This window comes from Panthera tigris, chromosome B1 (assembly GCF_018350195.1).
Source record: "Panthera tigris isolate Pti1 chromosome B1, P.tigris_Pti1_mat1.1, whole genome shotgun sequence".
NCBI classification, from domain to species: Eukaryota; Metazoa; Chordata; class Mammalia; order Carnivora; family Felidae; genus Panthera; species Panthera tigris.
Window position 1 is genome coordinate 65747371 of NC_056663.1, and position 19319 is coordinate 65766689.

General features: G+C 34.6%; 1 protein-coding gene across 1 annotated transcript in view; it reads left to right on the forward strand.

The window, feature by feature from the left end:
- The window catches only part of FSTL5 (follistatin like 5), a 791029-nt gene that overhangs the window by 73472 nt on the left and 698238 nt on the right, over nucleotides 1–19319 (forward strand). The window contains exon 2 of the mRNA XM_015538440.2: nucleotides 1770–1911. Coding sequence (XP_015393926.2) covers nucleotides 1770–1911 — 142 coding nt within the window. The remainder of the gene's footprint in view (nucleotides 1–1769; nucleotides 1912–19319) is intronic.

Below are 19319 nucleotides of genomic sequence, written 5' to 3' on the forward strand. Positions count from 1 at the left end.
TAAAATGAAGGAGGAATGGTCATTAATTTATACAGAAAAATTTTTGAATTTTCTCAGACCCCCCCAAAAAACCCCTCTTAAGTCTTTTCTGATACCTTAGGAGACATCTTGCTCACGGATGCACAAAATAAATCAAGATAAAGCATGGGTGCTCACAGACACAGTTCAAAGCTCTGGTGGCTTGGTGCTGACATGTTGAATGTAGTTGCCTGGGAAGGAGCTTGGTTGGGCCACTGTCTCTGCTCCATGCTCCTGAAGCGCTCTGCTTCCTTAAGGACTGACTGCAAAACAAATGCTCAACACTGTTAACCCCTTTCACCTTTTTGTTTTGTGAAAGCAAAAATCGCCTTCGCATTTCTTTTGGTTAGTGAAAACAGGTACTAACGTAGCTGTTCAGTAAAAACAAAGTGGTCTAAGGTAAGTTTCAAAAAGCGGGAGGTAGCTGTAATTAAAACCACAGATGTTGTTGAATGTTTGGCTGCATGAATAGAGTAGGTAAGTGGCTAACAACAAAATTTGATAAACTATAATATTAAATAGTGAAGCAAAGGAGTGGGATAAACTTGCAAAAGGGCTGAGAAGGAGTTTTCTTTACAGAAATTCTACAGAAATGGAAGTCAGGGGTGTCATAAAATTCCAGGTAAAGTGACCATTTCTTGAAAAAAAGAAATGTTACTTGGATAGGGTGATAGAAATGCTTGCATGGACTCAGTTCAGAAGTTAGCTAGAATGAGATACACAACTCTTTCAGAAAATTCAAAAAGTAGAAGAGAAAAATGATCTTTAAAAAATCTTAAAAAACCTTAAGATTTGAGCATCTTTAAAGATGGACGTTAATAATTGGGTGGGCAGTTTAGAAAACAGTAACCAGCATGGTTAAATACTTGGTTAAGTTTCTCAAGAAGTCAGATGTATGGTATGGATTAGGCAGGAGCAGAAAGAGCTCTTTTTTTTTTTTTTTTTGGGGGGGGTAAATTAGGTGCAAATATATGTTGGTGAAAATGATAAAAAGAAATATAGTTTAATTCAAAGCATTGATTTGTTGGTTAGGAAGAGGGCTTAGAGTTATATGATAATAAATTTATGCCATTTTACAATTTCTTTTGTGTGTCCAAAGACACAGAGAAGTGGAAAGACTCATATAGTTTTGAGTTTAAAGCACTTATGAAGAAATTTTTTGAAAATATTCTTTGTGATAGTGTTGGAAAAATGCACTCACAACTCAATATAACTGTCTGCCTAATTGTTGTTGTACCTCAGTTTATTAAGTGCCTACCATAGAAGACTGCCTTATCAAACTGTCAGCAGTCTTTACTAGTGAATTATTTTAGTTAAGTGATATTCATCAAATGTACTCAAAGAGGAGTTCAAGATTTATAAGTATGTTGATAATTGTACTCTATACAGATGCTTAGAAAATTAACCATGGTTTAAAGTTGGGTTTTTTTTTTTTTTTTTCATTTTCATTTTCTTTCAACTTGATTTTAATTATTTTTTTCCTCAATACATTTTGATTGGCTTCTATATTTCTATGTATGTAATGTTGTGTAAAGCTGTACGAGTGAGAACTTTTTTAAAAAACTGTTTGTTACGATGAAGGGGATCCTAATCTTTAATTGGAGAGGCTTACCTGTTATGGATTCAGTTGACAGTTGCCTACAAGTATTGATTAGATCTGTGGAGATTTCTATGCACTATTGAATATTTCTTGATGCATTTTTTAAATATATAATGCATTTTCTGATTACTTGCAATGCTAATTTTCACAGGTGGAAAGCAATAAGAATGTTTAAGTGCTGGTCAGCTGTTTTGGTTCTTGGATTCATTTTTCTGGAGTCAGAAGGAAGGCCAACCAAAGAAGCAGGATATGGCCTTAAATCCTACCAACCTCTAATAAGATTGCGACACAAGGTACAGTCACCACTCTGAATTTGCACACAATGCCTACCAATTATGAACTAAACTACTAGGTGTCTGCTTTATTATTCACTCAGGAGCACTTATGTCAGTATATGCCTTCAGAATAAAATTTCCACATAAAAATGCACATTTAAAAATGAGAAATGACTAATTTAGAAATTTATAATTTGGGGAATTAAATATTTATGGACAAAATATAGAGATGGTTTATTGAAAAAAAAATCATTAAAATTTACATTAGGCCATAGTAATGGATTTATAAAAATAAGTAAATCTGTTAACCTAATCAATCAGATAGTTTCTGTCATTTCCATATTAAGTTTAGGACTTTTTAAACTAAACATAAGTGTTATGTTTTTTAATTAGCGATAAAAGTAAATAAAAAAAGGATATCTATTCCATCTGGAGATATATAGGTTGACAAAGAATTAGAATTTGTAGAAATCATTAGACATTTTAATTTCATAAAATTCATGTTATTTTATATTGGGCAAATACATCACTTCCTTATGTTAAATATTTTCAAACATAAAATAAGTTGATATTTAGACATACTATAAATTATATAGATTACTTATGTTAATTAATTAATTATATTAATTATATTATACTCATATTAATTAAGCTAGTGCTTTTATTTTAATAACAGATCATTATGCTAAAGCAGTTTCATCCAATCAAATTAATTTAATCGAATTAGATTAAATCAAATCAAATCAATACATTTTGGTCTTAATAGAAAGCAGATAATAATAATAATTATGGGAGAAAATATATATTTTAAAATTTCTTATGTTACTTGTCTTAAAAGAAACACTTGAAATAAATATAAGTACAGTTGACCCTTGAACAACATGGGGTTATTTAACATGGGGTTAGGGGCACTGACCCCTGCATAGTCAAAAATCTAAGCATAACTTTTGACTACCTCAAATCTTAAATACTAATAGGCTACTGTTGACTGATAACATAAACAGTTGATTAACACAGATTTTGTATTGTATATGAATTATATGCTATATTCTCACAATAAAGTTAGCTAGAGAAAAAAACATTTTTAAAAATTAGAAGGAAAAGAAAATTTACATTTATACTACTGTACTACATTTATTTAAAACATCATGTATAAGTGGACCCACCCAGTTCAAACCTGTGTTGTATAAATACATGTATGTTTTCATGCATGTATTTTTGCTAAAAATTATTTCATAATATTACAGCGTTTTGATAAAATAGGTAACTTTTACTTGGATTTTTATGTGCCAGACCATAGGGTAAGCTCTTAAATGTCATATTTTATTTAATCTCCAAACAATCTTATAAAGATGTACCAGTTTAATTTTATATATGAAAAATCAATTTTATAGAAACATTAAGGGATTCAATGAATGCATACATTTATTAAACATATTAACTGACCAGGGTAATGTGAAGTATAAGCTTGATAGCCAGAAAAGAAATAAAATAAGTAAAATATGAAAATATACTTCAATGTCAAAAATCATTGTTGAAATTTATTCATGTGTGAAAGGAAATAAGTTTCTAGGTAAATGCAGCTGGAGAATTGGACGTGTTCTGCTACCTTTCAATTATCATTTGTGTTCCCTACCTCACAGACTGTCAGTTTCATCCTACTCCAATTTTTAGAAATAATAACTGCTTTATGAATATTCTGAAAACATTATTAATGCAATGTACTGGCTTATTTTGTTACATACTAGTAATTATTTAATCTTTCCGTTTGTCTCCCCTGAGTTATATGTTTTGAGGTCGGAAACTATGCCTTTCTAATCTTTTCATTCTGGTGCCATGAGTATAATTGATACTGTTTAATTGACTCCATGGGGGAGAAATGATCAGCAGAATGCATGGCTATGCTGTTTTTATTGTTCTTCTGCTAAATATAATACCACAGGTTTTTATGTGTCAGTGTACTTTTATAAACCATTTTGAATTAAATGTGGATATTGAAGATAAATTATTTATCATGTATTGCCATGAGATTTAAACCTTTAAAGAAAAGAAACAACACAGTGAGTCAAGCCTGTTTTACAAACACAGATAATCACTCCAAATGATCAAAGTTACCTCTCAGTCTTTTCCATCTCTATGGGTCTTACCTCTGAATAGTTACAGATAATATATTATTACTGTTATTTAAAAACAAAATGGCAGAGAATATTAGTAATACCTAACTTTCCAACAATTTTGGACAGAGGTAAAATTAAGTTATAAAAGGATTTCATGAATGTGTGTGTGAAAGTGTGTATCTTGACAAAAGTAAAGAATATCCTAGGTTGTGCCAGTCCCTGCCAAAACCCCACCAAGTACTTTCCACTCACTAGCAACACCCCTACCCAACCACAGGGAATACAAGGTCTTTATTTCCCCAAGACCTTGAGGATTAAGCTCATTATAGTCTGTCTGTCTATCTATCTATCTATCTATCTATCTATCTATCTATCTATCTATATAAAGTAGGCTCCAACACGGGGCTTGAACTCGACCCTGAGATCAAGACCTGAGCTGAGATCAAGAGTCAGATGCTCAACCGACTAAGCCACCCAGGCACCCTGACTTTATTTCTGTTTGAATCAATTATTATTTGGATTCCAGAAATGCCCTGCCATCCTTTTTCCACTGATTCCCATTTCAGTTATGCTTAGTTGCAACGTTAGTGGTAAGGCTTTCACAAACCATAATTAAAAACTGTTACAGTCACAGACATTTTCTATCTCTCCTTTTAAAATACATTTTCATCTATAGAATTTATCACCATTTGTCATATATATTTATATGAGAAATATATATGTTTTATATGTGTATGTGTATATTTGACTTACTTATTAGTTTATTGGATTGTTCCCTTCCATCATGATGTGAGCCACTATTCATCTTGCTATCCTACAGCACCTAAAATTGTATTTGGCACATGGCCAACATTTAATAAATATGTATGGAATGAATGATTCCACCTGCTGACTAGAATAAGGCTGAAATCATATATTATATGGTATATATAATTATATTATATAGTTTATTATAATTATTAATAAATTAGGTATGATTTTTCTATTAATTTATCATAGTAAGATCAACAGAGAAATACTTAATAAAATGTTTAAAATAGATTATTTTAACATACATGAATTAACTTACTATTGTTATTTCCTATTATTTGTTATTATTTATTGTAAATAAAAATGGTTTTATTTAAATCACAAAGAATATAAATGTCTATATTTCTGTAAGACTTAGGGAACACACGAGAAGATTTTCTATTTGGTTTAGGCTCCACTGTATTGAATATATTTATTGACTAAAAAACTATAAAGTAAATAATAGATAAAATAGATCTTGAGATATAATTAGCTATTTTCCACATTTTCCCCAGAAAGATGTCAGTACTTTGAGTCTAAACAAATATTATGTTTAGGACTCATGTTTACCAAATGTTTGTGTGCCAACTGTATAATGAATCCTCGTTAGGGAGAAAAAGTGAAATGTGACTTATTTGTCAGATTACATAGAAATACATTGTAGATAGAAATACAAATATGTATGTACATATTTTTTTATCATTTATAACTATATGTACACATAAATATGATTGAAAACCTATGTCTGTGTCTCAAGATAAAAATGAATACCATATAAATTCATCATGTTAATTATAGAAATTCTAATTATAGTCCACAGTATGTCTGAAGGAGCTGATCATGTGTTTTAACTGCTGTGTTATCCAACAGGCATTTATAAAACATCAAATGTAAGGATTCAGTAGCTTTATTCCATACATTAGGTCATTTAATTATGAATATTCATATGCAGTAAGGAATTTTATTATTTCTTAGATGAGGAAATTAGATTCACAAATGTATAGTAATTTTTACTGTCACATACCTAGAAATTTAGGAGAAAGGATTTAGGATTGAATACACAGAGACTAAATAATGCAGAGTACACAATGAGAACTTTTTATAGTAATTTGACCTGTGTGCCATATATTTCCTATTCTCCCCACATTCTGATCACATTGTAGGAAGGTAGGATATTATATCCCTCTGTCGTTGGATGTGACTGTGTGTGTAGTTCTGGCCAATGAGTTAATAGAAGTGCCATGGAATGCATCTGGGCTGAACATTTGACTACACTTACAAAATGTTCCTGAACTCTCTTTTTCCTCTAGCATTACAAACAGCATCTGTTCAAGGTAGTGGTTGCTTAATCATCCCAAGTATCTAAATAACTAGGAGGAGTAAAACACCCAGGTAATTAGTGATTGTCTTGAAAGGTAAAATGAAAGAGAGAAAAAAAAAATAAAACAAAACACTTTCATTTTAAACCACTGAGATTTGAGAGTTGTTTGTTATCAGCATGACCATAGCCTATCCTCACCAATAAGGACAGAACTAGAACTTAAACTCTTATCACCTAATCAGAAATCCTGGGTTCCTTTGTCTGTACCATCCTGGTTTCTTATTTTATTTCCATTCTTTGGATTTTTCTTACTCTCTTTTCTCTATTTCTTTCTTGTCGCTACTTCTTTCTGGGTCATAATTTCCCATCATAGTATAATTTCCTATTGTATTTACAACCCTTAACATGTGTGTCCTAATATTTTGGCATATTGTCATATACTCTAATTGGTTGGTTGTAAATCCTGTTAGGAACAGAACTATACCTTACATCCCTTTTCTTACCTATAGCGCTGATCACATTGCTGCATCATTTGCTGCTGCTAATAATCAAAGTCAGGCTTGAAGGAAGACGTTATGAGGACAACAGGAGTGTTCTTTGAGTATACCTAGTGGTGCCACTTAAAGACCTTAAAATTCTTACATCCTTATGTGACCAGAGAATGCTATGTCCAACTTAATGGTACAGAACTACTCCTGCAAACCAAAAGGGGTTTATGATTCCTTTACCTTCTAAATCAAAATGTTTGTCTATGAGAGTAGTTACTATATAAATGGACAGAGTTAGCATAATTTAATACATCCATAGAGTGTTGCTATGCACCATTTTACAGAATACTTCAAAGATGTCATTTGTGGGAGATGAGTTTTTTCTTTGGTATTAAAGAATAGTAGCTGTGGATTGGTGAGAGTAGTAGGAGAGAACTCTAGGGCAGGAAACAAACATTAAAAAGCTCATCAAAACCATGACTGCTTAGAGGCTGGAAACCTTCAGGCAAACCTGGCAGCATTATTTCCTGACTGAGGAAAAATTGTTCCATTCCATCTGAAATATCTGACTGCTTGTAGCATGTTCAACAGAAGGATCTTAAAACGTTAATATATTCTGCAGAGGTCAGAAAGCAAATCAGCACAGTAGATAAGAGCAGCAAATGGTGGCAATGAAGGGAGTGAGGGTGTACTGGTCAAATAATCAACTAAATATTAAAGACTGCACTAAGTAATATATAAATCGAACTATTTATGCCATATACATCATAATGGCCGAATATTATTAATAAATCACAGATTTTTTCTAGTCAAGTAAATTATGTTTGAAAAATAGGAACATTTTTGGAATTTTATTTCTGAGAAATGAAATTCCAGTATTAACTGAGCTAGTTCCCGGACCAGGTTAAACGAGCATATATCACAGAGAATGCTACATGAGAAGATATGTGAGTTGAAGGACACCATGTCTATTGTATGGCCCATAAGCCTGCCTTTTCTTTGTATCAGAGAAAAACATGACCTTTATTACTCTGACGGCAAGTATTCCTGCCCTTCTCTGTGAATGGACATACAAACTCTTCTAAGGCTATAAATACACTTTCTCTTTGCTCCAGTGAGAGATGTTACCTCTATGTTTCAAGACAGTTTTCTATCCAAATATCCCTGGCAAGATAGTCCAGAGCAAATGGCTCAGTGTCTCTGTACATGACGCCTCAGTACATGAGGGGCCATGGAAGATTTTCTCTCAATGCATATGGAGAGCACCACATTTAACAGGAAGTTAGAATTGCCATCAGGTATATCTAAAGCCAAAATTAATTCTGTGTGTGTTTCCAAGTTGATGTGAACACCCAGTATGTGGTTATAGGATCGTCTTACCTTTTACCTGGTTAACTTTGTCCTTTCTGGAACTCTAAGGGGAGAGAAATAGTTTTCTCACCTTTGGATGTGTTGCTTGCATGTTTGTTCCATCAAACCAGGGTATATTTGATAAACTGGGGAAAATTGGCATGCAGTGGACTTAATCATTCTGCCTAACAAAACTAAGTCAAGAAAGGGATATATCTAACTTTTAAAATTCTCAAGGTGAAGACCTGCTACAGAAAATTGTCATTTTATCCCTTCAAGAATGAATTCTCAAAGCAGTACTGTTATTATAGATGTGTAAGGTGGTAGGCAAAACAGGATGCTCCTTTACAGTTCTCTGACTCTACATTAAACTATTTTTTGTAAACCTTTAAAAGTAGCTATAACTTGAAAGGCTGGAGCTACTTTGCATTGAAGATTTAAAGTTTTGAAACGTTAAAAATATGATGTTTTAGCATTCTATTTACATCTATTCACAAAGTATAACAAAGTAGGCAAATAAAGTCAAATTTATATAGTACATTAAAGCCAAGCTTGTGAGAATTCCAGAAAACTACTTATGTATCAGCCTTGGGCACATATCATGTTTTCTACCATCCCAATATGGATTTTCATGTGATTTGAGTCACAGTGCTTCCTCCAATGCAATGATTTGAAAAATTATCCTGATAGTTAAAAAATGGTTTTACCCCTGTTTTTCTAACAGTCATTGATTCGTTTACTAATCAACAAATACCAAAATATTAGGACCTACGTACAATGAAATAAGTTTGTCATTACTGTTCATTTTCTTTAGGTTGACTTCCAAAGCCTTCTTATGTTTAGATCTGGTTGTCTTTTCTCACCATTTCTGTGGCGAGGAGAGTACTACATCATATTAGCTTGATAGAAAATCCACCTATTAACACATCCTTATTATTTGCTAATTAAGCACATTATGCTACTTTATATTCAAAAAACAAAATATAGGTATGTTGTTTATAACAGGGTTCAATGTGGATATGCTACACTGTAGATGTAGGAAAAAGGATTGTGAGTTAACAGGTCGTGAGTTAAAGGTGAATGAAGTAGAAATGCCTTTATCTGATCATTAATATTAATATATTGCATGATAGCATTTGCATTCACCACTTTAATGTGTAAATTAATTATAAGTTGTTTTGTACATCTTCAATTATTAAAATTCTATTGTGAATTCAATTACCACACCTCTGTATTATAAATGAAAGGAAATATCCTGATTCATGAGCTTGATATTCAGCATGTTTAAAAGATAAACACCCTATGGTATATGAACCACAAATGAGTGTGTGGTATTACTTTTAACTAATATTACTCACTGTTTATTTCAGGCATCAGTTCCCTATGTATGAGCTGAGAGTTAGGTTTTTAGAGCCACAAAATAGTAGAAAATATTCAATCCATTTAAAAATATATATAAAGCCAAGGACCTGAGAGGAAAATTTCTTTGTTGAGGATCACACAGGTGGGTGTTGCTTGGCTAATGTTAGAATCCAGATTTTCCAACTTCCAAAACAGTTTTCTTTTCCTTTAACACTCAAGTCCAGGTTTTCATCAGCAAAAATATGCATTCACTCATTATATCAACACACATTTATTAAGTAGCTGCTGAACAAAATGCTTCAAATTAAGTTCTTAAATACACTTGCTGGTATGCCTGTGATCATTGGTGAAGTAAACCTCTCAAATGAGTGGGTTGAAAATACAATAAAAGACCTTATTTAATATATAGCAAGGGAACTGGCCCTCAGGGAGATCCAGTGCCAAGTTTGCTTCATAGAGAGTAGTCTACAGGAAATTTAGTAGTCTACAGCATATTTGCTGGGCTAGGCACTAGAAAAAACATGCTTAGTTAAGTTGTTGAACTAGTCACCAGGCTGTCTGAAAGTGATTGTGAGTTTATCAGTTGTGTGGGTTAAACAAACAGCCCATTCAGAGATGGGGTTGTCAGTCATTACACTAACAATTGGTAGAGATATTTGACAACATAAAAATTCTATTTTAAACATTCTGTCAGGGGCTTCTGGGTGGCTCAGTTGGTTAACGGTCAGACTTCAGCTCAGGTCATAGTCTCAAGGTTCGTGGGTTTGAGCCCCGTGTCAGGCTCTGTGCTAACAGCTCAGAGCCTGGAGCCTGCTTTGGATTCTGTGTCGCCCTCTCTCTCTCTCTCTCTCTTCCCCGCTCATGCTCTGTCTCTGTCTCTCTCAAAAATAAATAATAAACATTAAAAGTATTAAACATTCTGTCAAAAGTTTGCTTATATATTCTATCAGAAATCCTGGCAATGTGGTTTTGTTTTTGCCTCTTTTAGTCTTTCTCAATTTTCTTAACAGGCTTTTTTAAAATTTGTTTTTCCAAGGTAATTTCTTTTTAATTTTTTTTTATTTGAGTATAGTTGACATGCAATGTTATCTTAGTTTCAGGTGTACAACATAGTGATTCAGTAACTCTATATGTTATGCTTACTACTATTTTCAGTGCAGTTTTAGGTTAACAACCAAAGTGAGCCCAAGTTCAGAGTGCCCATATTCCTCTTGGCATCACACCTGTGCACCCCTCCTCCACTATCAACCTTCTGCTGGATATTTTGCCATTTAGATTTATATAAATCTTTTATAAAGACGTCACAAAAACGAGTGTTCTGACGATATTCAAATAAGTAAACAAATATAAAATTTTAAAATATATTATTTGAAGTGATGTAAACATTCTCTTAATTGTGTAAAGGTTTAATCGCTTATATTGTATTTCTTTCAAATTTATATTTTATTTCTTTTAAATTTTAAATATACAGCAAATTTGAATGAACTTTACAGTGAATGTTCATGTAACCAAAACCTAGACAAATATTTTCTTATGCTTGATTTTCACATATATGTGTATATGTTTGTGTGTATCTCCATTCCTCTTTTAATTTATTAATCTACCATATTTTTTATTTATTTCAAATTATAGACAGTACACTTTTCTGTCTTAAATACTTTAGTACATATCATTAATTAGAGTTAAATATTTATTTAGAGATTTTTTTTCTTTTGAGATGACATTTTATACACAATGGAAAGGTCTGCTCTTATGTTTTTATTCTTTGAATTTTGACAAATGTGTGCACATCTGCAATAAATACCAAAATACATGGGGCACCTGGGTGGCTCAGACAGTTGAGCATCAGACTTCGACTCAGGTCATGATGTCCCATTCGTGGGTTTAAGCCCTGTAACAGAGCCCCCTTCAGATCCTCTGTCTGCCTTTCTCTCTGCCACTCAACTCTTTCTCTCAAAAATAAACATTAAAAAAATTCAAAACTCAATTATTTCGGGGAAGATGGTGGCATAGGAGGCCAATGGGCTCACTTCATCCTGCTGATCACTTAGATTCCATCCACATCTGCCTAAATAACCCAGAAAAATGCCAGAAGACTAGCAGAACGGACTCTCCAGGGCCAAGCATAGACAAGAGACCCACGGAAGAGGGTTGGAAGGGCAGAGAGGCAGTGCGCGCTACAGGGACTGGCAGGAGGGAGCCGGGGTGGTGGAAGGGCAGCCCACCCTGCAAGGCAGAGCCCCAGAGTCTGGCTTGCAAAAGCAGAGGGACCAGACTCCCTGAGTTCTGACAGCCAGTGGGACTTAATATCTGGAATGTTAAAAGTCAACAGCTCTGTTCTCGGAGAGCAGGGAGGGCAATAGGACTGGGAGGGACTGTTGTTGAGCCCCAGAAGGAGAGCTCGGTGGGAGAACAAAGGCACTGGCAAGTGCCATTTCCCTCTCACATCCCCCAGCTGAAATTCCAAAGGGAACCAGTTCCCGTCACTGAACTTTCTTGCACCTTGCAAACGCCTAGCACTGTGCTTCTGTGGATCAATCCCTCTGACGGGCCTGCCTCTCTCCCAGTGCTGCAGGTCCCCTCCTGCAAGGGACCACCAAAGGCAAAGCAAGCTAAGACTGCCCCTCCCACCCCTGTTCACCTTGTGGATCCACACTGGCTAATATGTCCTATCCCATCAGAGCAGCACCACAAGCCTGGCAGTGTGCAAGTAGCCCAGACAGGGGCCACACCACTCCACAGTGAGTCCTGCCCCTGGGAGAGGGGAAGATAAGGTACACACCAGGCTGACTGTGGCCCCAGCAGTGGGCTGGGGACAGACATCGGGTCTGCCTGCGGCCCCGCCCACCAACACAGTTACTCTGGACAACACAGGAGAAGTGCCCTGCAGTTTGGAGCTACCACAGGGACTACCCAAAATGACGAAATGGAAGAATTCTCCTCAAAAGAAACTCCAGGAAGTAGCGACAACTAACGAATTGATCAAAACTGATTTAAACAATATAACAGAACAAAAATTCAGAATAATAGTCATAAAATTAATCGCTGGACTTGAAAAAAGCATAGAGGACAGCAGAGACTCTATTGCTACAGAGATCAAGGAACTAAAAAATAGTCATGAGGAACTAAAAAATGCTATAAATGAGGTGGAAAATAAAATGGAGGCGGCCATTGCATGGATTGAAGAAGCAGAGGAGAGAATAGGTGAATTAGAAGATAAAATTATGGAAAAAGAGAAATCTGAGAAAAAGATAAAAAATCCAGTAGTATAAGGGGAGAATTAGAGAACTAAGTGATGCAATCAAATGGAACAATATCCGTATCATAGGAATTCCAGAAGAAGAAGAAGAGAGAAAGGGGCTGAAGATGTACTTGAACAAATCATAGCTGAGAACTTCCCTGATCTGGGGAAGGAAAAAGGCATTGAAATCCAAGAGGCACAGAGAACTCCCTTCAGACGTAACTTGAATCAATCTTCTGCACGACATATCATAGTGAAACTGGCAAAATACAAGGATAAAGAGAGAATTCTGAAAGCAGCTAGGGAAAAACAAGCTCTAACTTACAAAGGTAGACCCTTAAGAGTAGTGGAAGACCTATCTACTGAAACTTGGCAGGCCAGAAAGGAATGTCAGGAAATCTTCAATGTGATGAACAGGAAAAATATGCAGCTGAGAATCCTTTATCCAGCAAGTCTGTCATTTAGAATAGAAGGAGAGATAAAGGTCTTGCCAAACAAACAAAAACTGAAGGAATTCATCACCACTAAACCAGCGCTACAAGAGATCATAAGGGGGATTCTGTGAGTGAAATGTTGCAAGGACCACAAAGGACCAGAAACATCACTACAAGCATGAAACCTACAGACATCACAATGACTCTAAACCCATAACTTTCTATAATAACACTGAATGTAAATGGACTAAATGCTCCAACCAAAAGGCATAGGGTATCAGAATGGATAAAAAAAAACAAGACCCATCTATTTGCTGTCTACAAGAGACTCATTTTGGGCCTGAGGACATCTTCAGATTGAAAGTGAGGGGATGGAGAACTATCTATCATGCTACTGGAAGTCAAAAGAAAGCTGGAGTAGCCATACTTATATCAGACACACTAGATTTTAAATTAAAGGCTGTAACAAGAGATGAAGAAGGGCATTACATAATAATTACAGGGTCTATCCATCAGGAAGAGCTAACAATTATAAATGTCTATACACTGAATACGGGAGCCCCCAAATATATAAAACAATTACTCACAAACATAAGCAACCTTATTGATAAGAATGTGGTAATTGCAGGGGACTTTAATATTCCACTTACAACAATGGATAGATCATCTAGACATAGGATCAATAAACAAGGGCCCTGAATGATACATTGGATTAGATGGACTTGACAGATATATTTAGAACTCTGCATCCCAAAGCAACAGAATATACTTTCTTCTCAAGTGTACATGGAACATTCTCCAAGATAGATCACATACTGGGTCACAAAACAGCCCTTCATAAGTATACAAAAATTGAGATCATACCATGCACACTTTCAGTCCAAAATGCTATGAAACTTGAAATCAACCACAGGAAAAAGTCTGGAAAACCTCTAAAAGCTTGGAGGTTAAAGAATACCCACTAAAGAATGAATGGGTTTTCCAGACAATTAGAGAAGAAATTAAAAACTGTGTGGAAACAAATGAAAATGAAAATACAACAATCCAAATGCTTTGGTATGCAGCAAAGGCAGTATTAAGAGGAAAATACATTGCAATCTAGGCCTATGTCAAGGAACAAGAAAAATCCCAAATACAAAATCTAACAGCACACCTAAAGGAAATAGAAGCAGAACAACAAACACACCCCAAACCCAGGTGAAGAAGAGAAATAATAAAGATCAGAGCAGAAATAAACAATATAGAATCTAAAAAAACAGTAGAGCAAATCAATGAAACCAAGAGTTGGTTTTTTGAAAAAAATAAACAAAATTGATAAACCTCTAGCCAGGCTTCTGAAAAATAAAAGGGAGATTACCCAAATAGATAAAATCATGAATGAAAATGGAATTATTACAACCAATCCCTCAGAAATACAAGCAATTATCAGGGAATACTATGAAAAATTATATGCCAACAAACTGGACAACCTGGAAGAAATGGACAAATTCGTAAGCACCCACACACTTCCCAAACTCAAACAGGAAGAAATAAAAAACTTGAACAGACCAATAACCAGCAAAGAAATTGAATCAGTTATCAAAAATCTCCCAACAAATCAGAGTCCAGGACCAGATAGCCTCCCGGGGGAATTCTACCAGACATTTAAAGCAGAGATAATACCTATCCTTCTCAAGGTGTTCCAAAAAATAGAAAGGGAAATAAAACTTCCAGACTCATTCTATGAAGCCAGGATTATTTTGATTCCCAAACCAGACAGAGACCCAGCAAAAAAAGAGAACTACAGGCCAATATCCCTGATGAATATGGGTGCAAAAATTCTCAATAAGATAGTAGCAAATCGAATTCAACAGCATATAAAAAGAATTATTCACCATGATGAAGTGGGATTCATTCTTGGGCTGCAGGGCTGGTTCAACATTCACATGTGTGATACATCACATTAATAAAAGAAAAGATAAGAACCATATGATCCTGTCTATCGATGCAGTAAAAGCATTTGACAAAATTCAGCATCCTTTCTTAATAAAAACCCTCAAGATTGTCCGCATAGAGGGAACATACGTAAACGTCATAAAAGCCACTTATGAAAAGCCCACAGCTAATATTATCCCCAATGGGGAAGAACTGAGAGCTTCACCCCTAAGATCAGGAACACGACAGGGATGTCCACTCTCACCACTGTTGTTTAACATAGTTTTGGAAGTTCTAGCATCAGCAATCAGACAACACAAGGAAATCAAAGGCATCAAAATTGGCAAAGATGAAGTCAAACTTTCACTTTTTGCAGATGACATGATATTATACATGAAAACCCAATAGACTCCACCAAACATCTGCTAGAACTGATACATGAATTCAGCAAAGTCGCAGGATACAAAATCAATGTATAGAAATCAGTTGTATTCTTATACACTAATAATGAAGCAACGGAAAGACAAATAAAGAAACTGATCCCATTCACAACTGCACCAAGAAGCATAAAATATCTAGGAATAAACCTAACCAAAGATGTAAAAGATCTGTATGCTGAAAACTATAGAAAGCTTATGAAGGAAATTGAAAAAAGATACAAAGAAATGGAAATACATTCCGTGCTTAGGGATTGGGATAATAAATATTGTTAAAGTGTCAATACCACCCAAAGCTATCTACACATTCAATGCAATCCCAATCAAAATTGCACCAGCAGTCTTCTCGAAGCTAGAACAAGCCATCCTAAAATTTGTATGGAAACCACAAACGACCCTGAATAGCCAAAGTAATATTGAAGAAGACGACCAAAGTGGGAGGCATCACAATCCCAGACTTTAGCCTCTACTACAAAGCTGTAATCATCAAGACAGCATGGAATTGGCACAAAAACAAACACATAGACCAGTAGAATAGAATAGAGACTCCAGAATTGGACCCACAAAAGTATGGTCAACTAATCTTTGACAAAGCAGGAAAGAATATCCAAAGGAAAAAAGACAGTCTCTTTAACAAATGGTGCTGGGAGAACTGGACAACCACATGCAGAAGGATGAAACTAGACCACTTTCTTACACCATTCACAAAAATAAAGTCAAAATGGGTGAAGGACTTGAATGTGAGACAAGAAACCAACAAAAGCCTAGAGGAAAAAGCAGGAAAAAAACTCTCTGACCTCAGCTGCAGCAATTTCTTACTTGACACATCTCCAAAGGAAAGGGAATTAAAAGCAAAAATGAAGTATTGGGACCTCATGAAGATAAAAAGCTTCTGCACTGCAAAGGAAACAATTAACAAAACTAAAAGGCAACCAACGGAATGGAAAAAGATATTTGCAAATGACATATCAGACAAAGGGCTAGTATGCAATATCTATAAAGAACTCCACAAACTCCACACCTGAAAAACAAATAATCCAGTGAAGAAATGGGCATAAGACATGAATAGACACTTCTCTAAAGAAGACATCCAGATGGCCAACGGGCACATGAAAAGATGCTCAACATGAAAAGATGGCTCAACGGGCACATGAAAAGATGTTTCCTCATCAGGGAAACACAAATAAAAACCACACTGAGATACCACCTTATGCCAGTCAGAGTGGCTAAAATGGACAAATCAGGAGACTATAGATGCTGGAGAGGATGTGGAAAAACGGGAAACTCTTGTAATGTTGGTGGGAATGCAAACTGGTGCAGCCGCTCTGGAAAACAGTGTGTAGGTTCCTCAAAAAAATTAAAAATAGATCTACCCTATGACCCAGGAATAGCACTGCTAGAAATTTACCCAAGGGAAACAGGAGTGCTGATGCATAGGGGCACTTGTACCCCAATGTTTATAGGACCACTCTCAACAATAGCCAAATTATGGAAAGAGCCTAAATGTCCATCAACTCTTGAATGGATAAATAAGTTGTGGTTTATATATACGATGGAATACTACATGGCAATGAAAAAGAATTAAATCATGCCATTTGCAGCAACATAGATGGAACTGGAGTGTATTATGCTAAGTGAAATTAGTCATACAGAGAAAGACAGATACCCTATGTTTTCACTCTTATGTGGATCCTGAGAAACATAACAGAAGACCATGGGGGAAGGGAAAGAAAAAAAAGAAAAATTAGAGAGGGAGGGAGCCAAATCATAAAAGACTTAAAAACTGAGAACAATCTGAAGGTTGATGGGGGGTATGAAGCAAAGGAAAGTGGGTGATGGGCATTGAGAAGGGCACCTTTTGGTATGAGCACTGGGTGTTGTATGGAAACCAATTTGACAATAAATTTCATATTAAAATAATAATAAAAACCAATTATATCAAGATACTGAAAATCATCATCTGTCCCCAAGAAAGTTGCCTTATGCCTCTTCCTGTCAATCTCTGCTGCCCTCCTCATTCTTTCTGAGGCCACTAGTGCTCTGATATTATTCACCATAGTATAGTTTTATCTGTTCTAAAATCCTTGTAAATGGGATCATACTATATATGCAGATTTGTTTAATACTTGTTTTACTCAAAATAATGTATTGAGATTCACTTATGTTATTGTCTCTTAATAGTACATTCCCTTTCATTTCTGAGTAATATTTTACCATATGAATATATCACAGCATTTAATTTTTTTGTTTTTTTATATATTTTCTGTTGATGGAAACCTGGTTGTAACTCTTATAAATAAAGTGTCTTTGAACATTCTTGTACAAGTATGTTTGGTTATATATTTTCATTTTCCTTGGGCTAATAGTTAATAAGTGTTAGCAGTGGATTGCTGGTTTGTAAGTTGGATACTTTTCCTTTAAAAAGAAACCACCAGAACTTCTAATGATACACAATTTTATATTCTCAACAATAATGTAAAATTTGTAGCTACTCTACATTCAAGACAACTTTTTATGTTCCCTGGTCTTAATTTTTATTTTAGTCATTCTGAACAATGGTATTTATTGTAGTTTTAATATTTTTTTGATGACTGGTGGTGACATTGAGAATTTTTTCATTTGTGTACTATTCATAAATTTTGTTTTGTGAAGTGTCCAAAATTTTTTGCCCATTTTTTGTAATATTGTTTTTATTTTCAGTTGTTGAAGTATTTTACATTCTCTCAATACTTCAAAGAAAATATAATTGCTTTATCAAAATATTTATATAGGGGCGCCTGGGTGGCTCAGTCGGTTAAGCGGCCGACTTCGGCTCAGGTCATGATCTCACGGTCCGTGGGTTTGAGCCCCGCGTCAGGCTCTGTGCTGAAAGCTCAGAGCCTGGAGCCTGTTTCAGATTCTGTGTCTCCCTCTCTCTGACCCTTCCCCATTCATGCTCTGTCTCTCTCTGTCTCAAAAATAAATAAATGTTAAAAAAAATTAAAAAAATATTTATATCATTGTAAAATTTTAAACTAGATAGATCTACTGTTACAGCCTTTAGTGTGATTTCATAAAAAGCAATGTGAAGTCAGTAAAAAGAGTCTACCTTTGGACAGTCTTATATCTATTTATATTTAGGATTATATACACTGCATAATTATACATCAATGTATGTTATAATATATGATAATATATATAATTCAAAATATATTTATTTCACTCATGTTTCATTGTTAACAAATTTAGGAATTCATCTATTGCACTTATTTTATGAGCCACTATAGTTAATCAATCACACCCAATTTAAGATCAAAAACAGTATTTCCCTAGTATATCATCTCTATAACTCACTTCTGTGAGATTAACAATACGCAAACCAGAAATGGCAGAAATAACATTGATGAGAAGGAATTAAAACTCCAGTTAGGAAAAGAAAGAATAAAAGGACATATAACTATTATAATGAGAAAATGTCTCTTGCTTTATGACATTATATTAGAATTTTAACAAGTCTTAAAATGAAGTTTCATTTCATCTTTGAAGAATAAGAAAGTAAAAGATATTTAACGCTACCCTGTTCTATGTTCCTATCAGTACCATAGATATATAGCAAGTGTTGATATAGCGTCAATAATATATCACTAATTGTATCAATTCTGTTTCACTAATCGAATATTTTGGACTTTTTAAAATTTTTGTATTTATTCTCTAAATTTATTGAGGGTTTATAGATATTTAAGAAGTATATATTAATAAATTTTATAATTTTTATTTTTTAAATTTCTATTTAAATTCTACTTAGTTAACACTCAGTGTAATATTTGTTTCAGGTGTACAATATAGTGATTCAACAATTCTATACACACCCAGTGCTCATCAAAACAAGTGCATTCTTTAATCCCCATCACCAACTTAACCCATCCTGTCACCCACCTCCCCTCTGGTAACCATCCATGTGTTCTCTATAGTTAAGAATCTCTTGGGTTGTTTT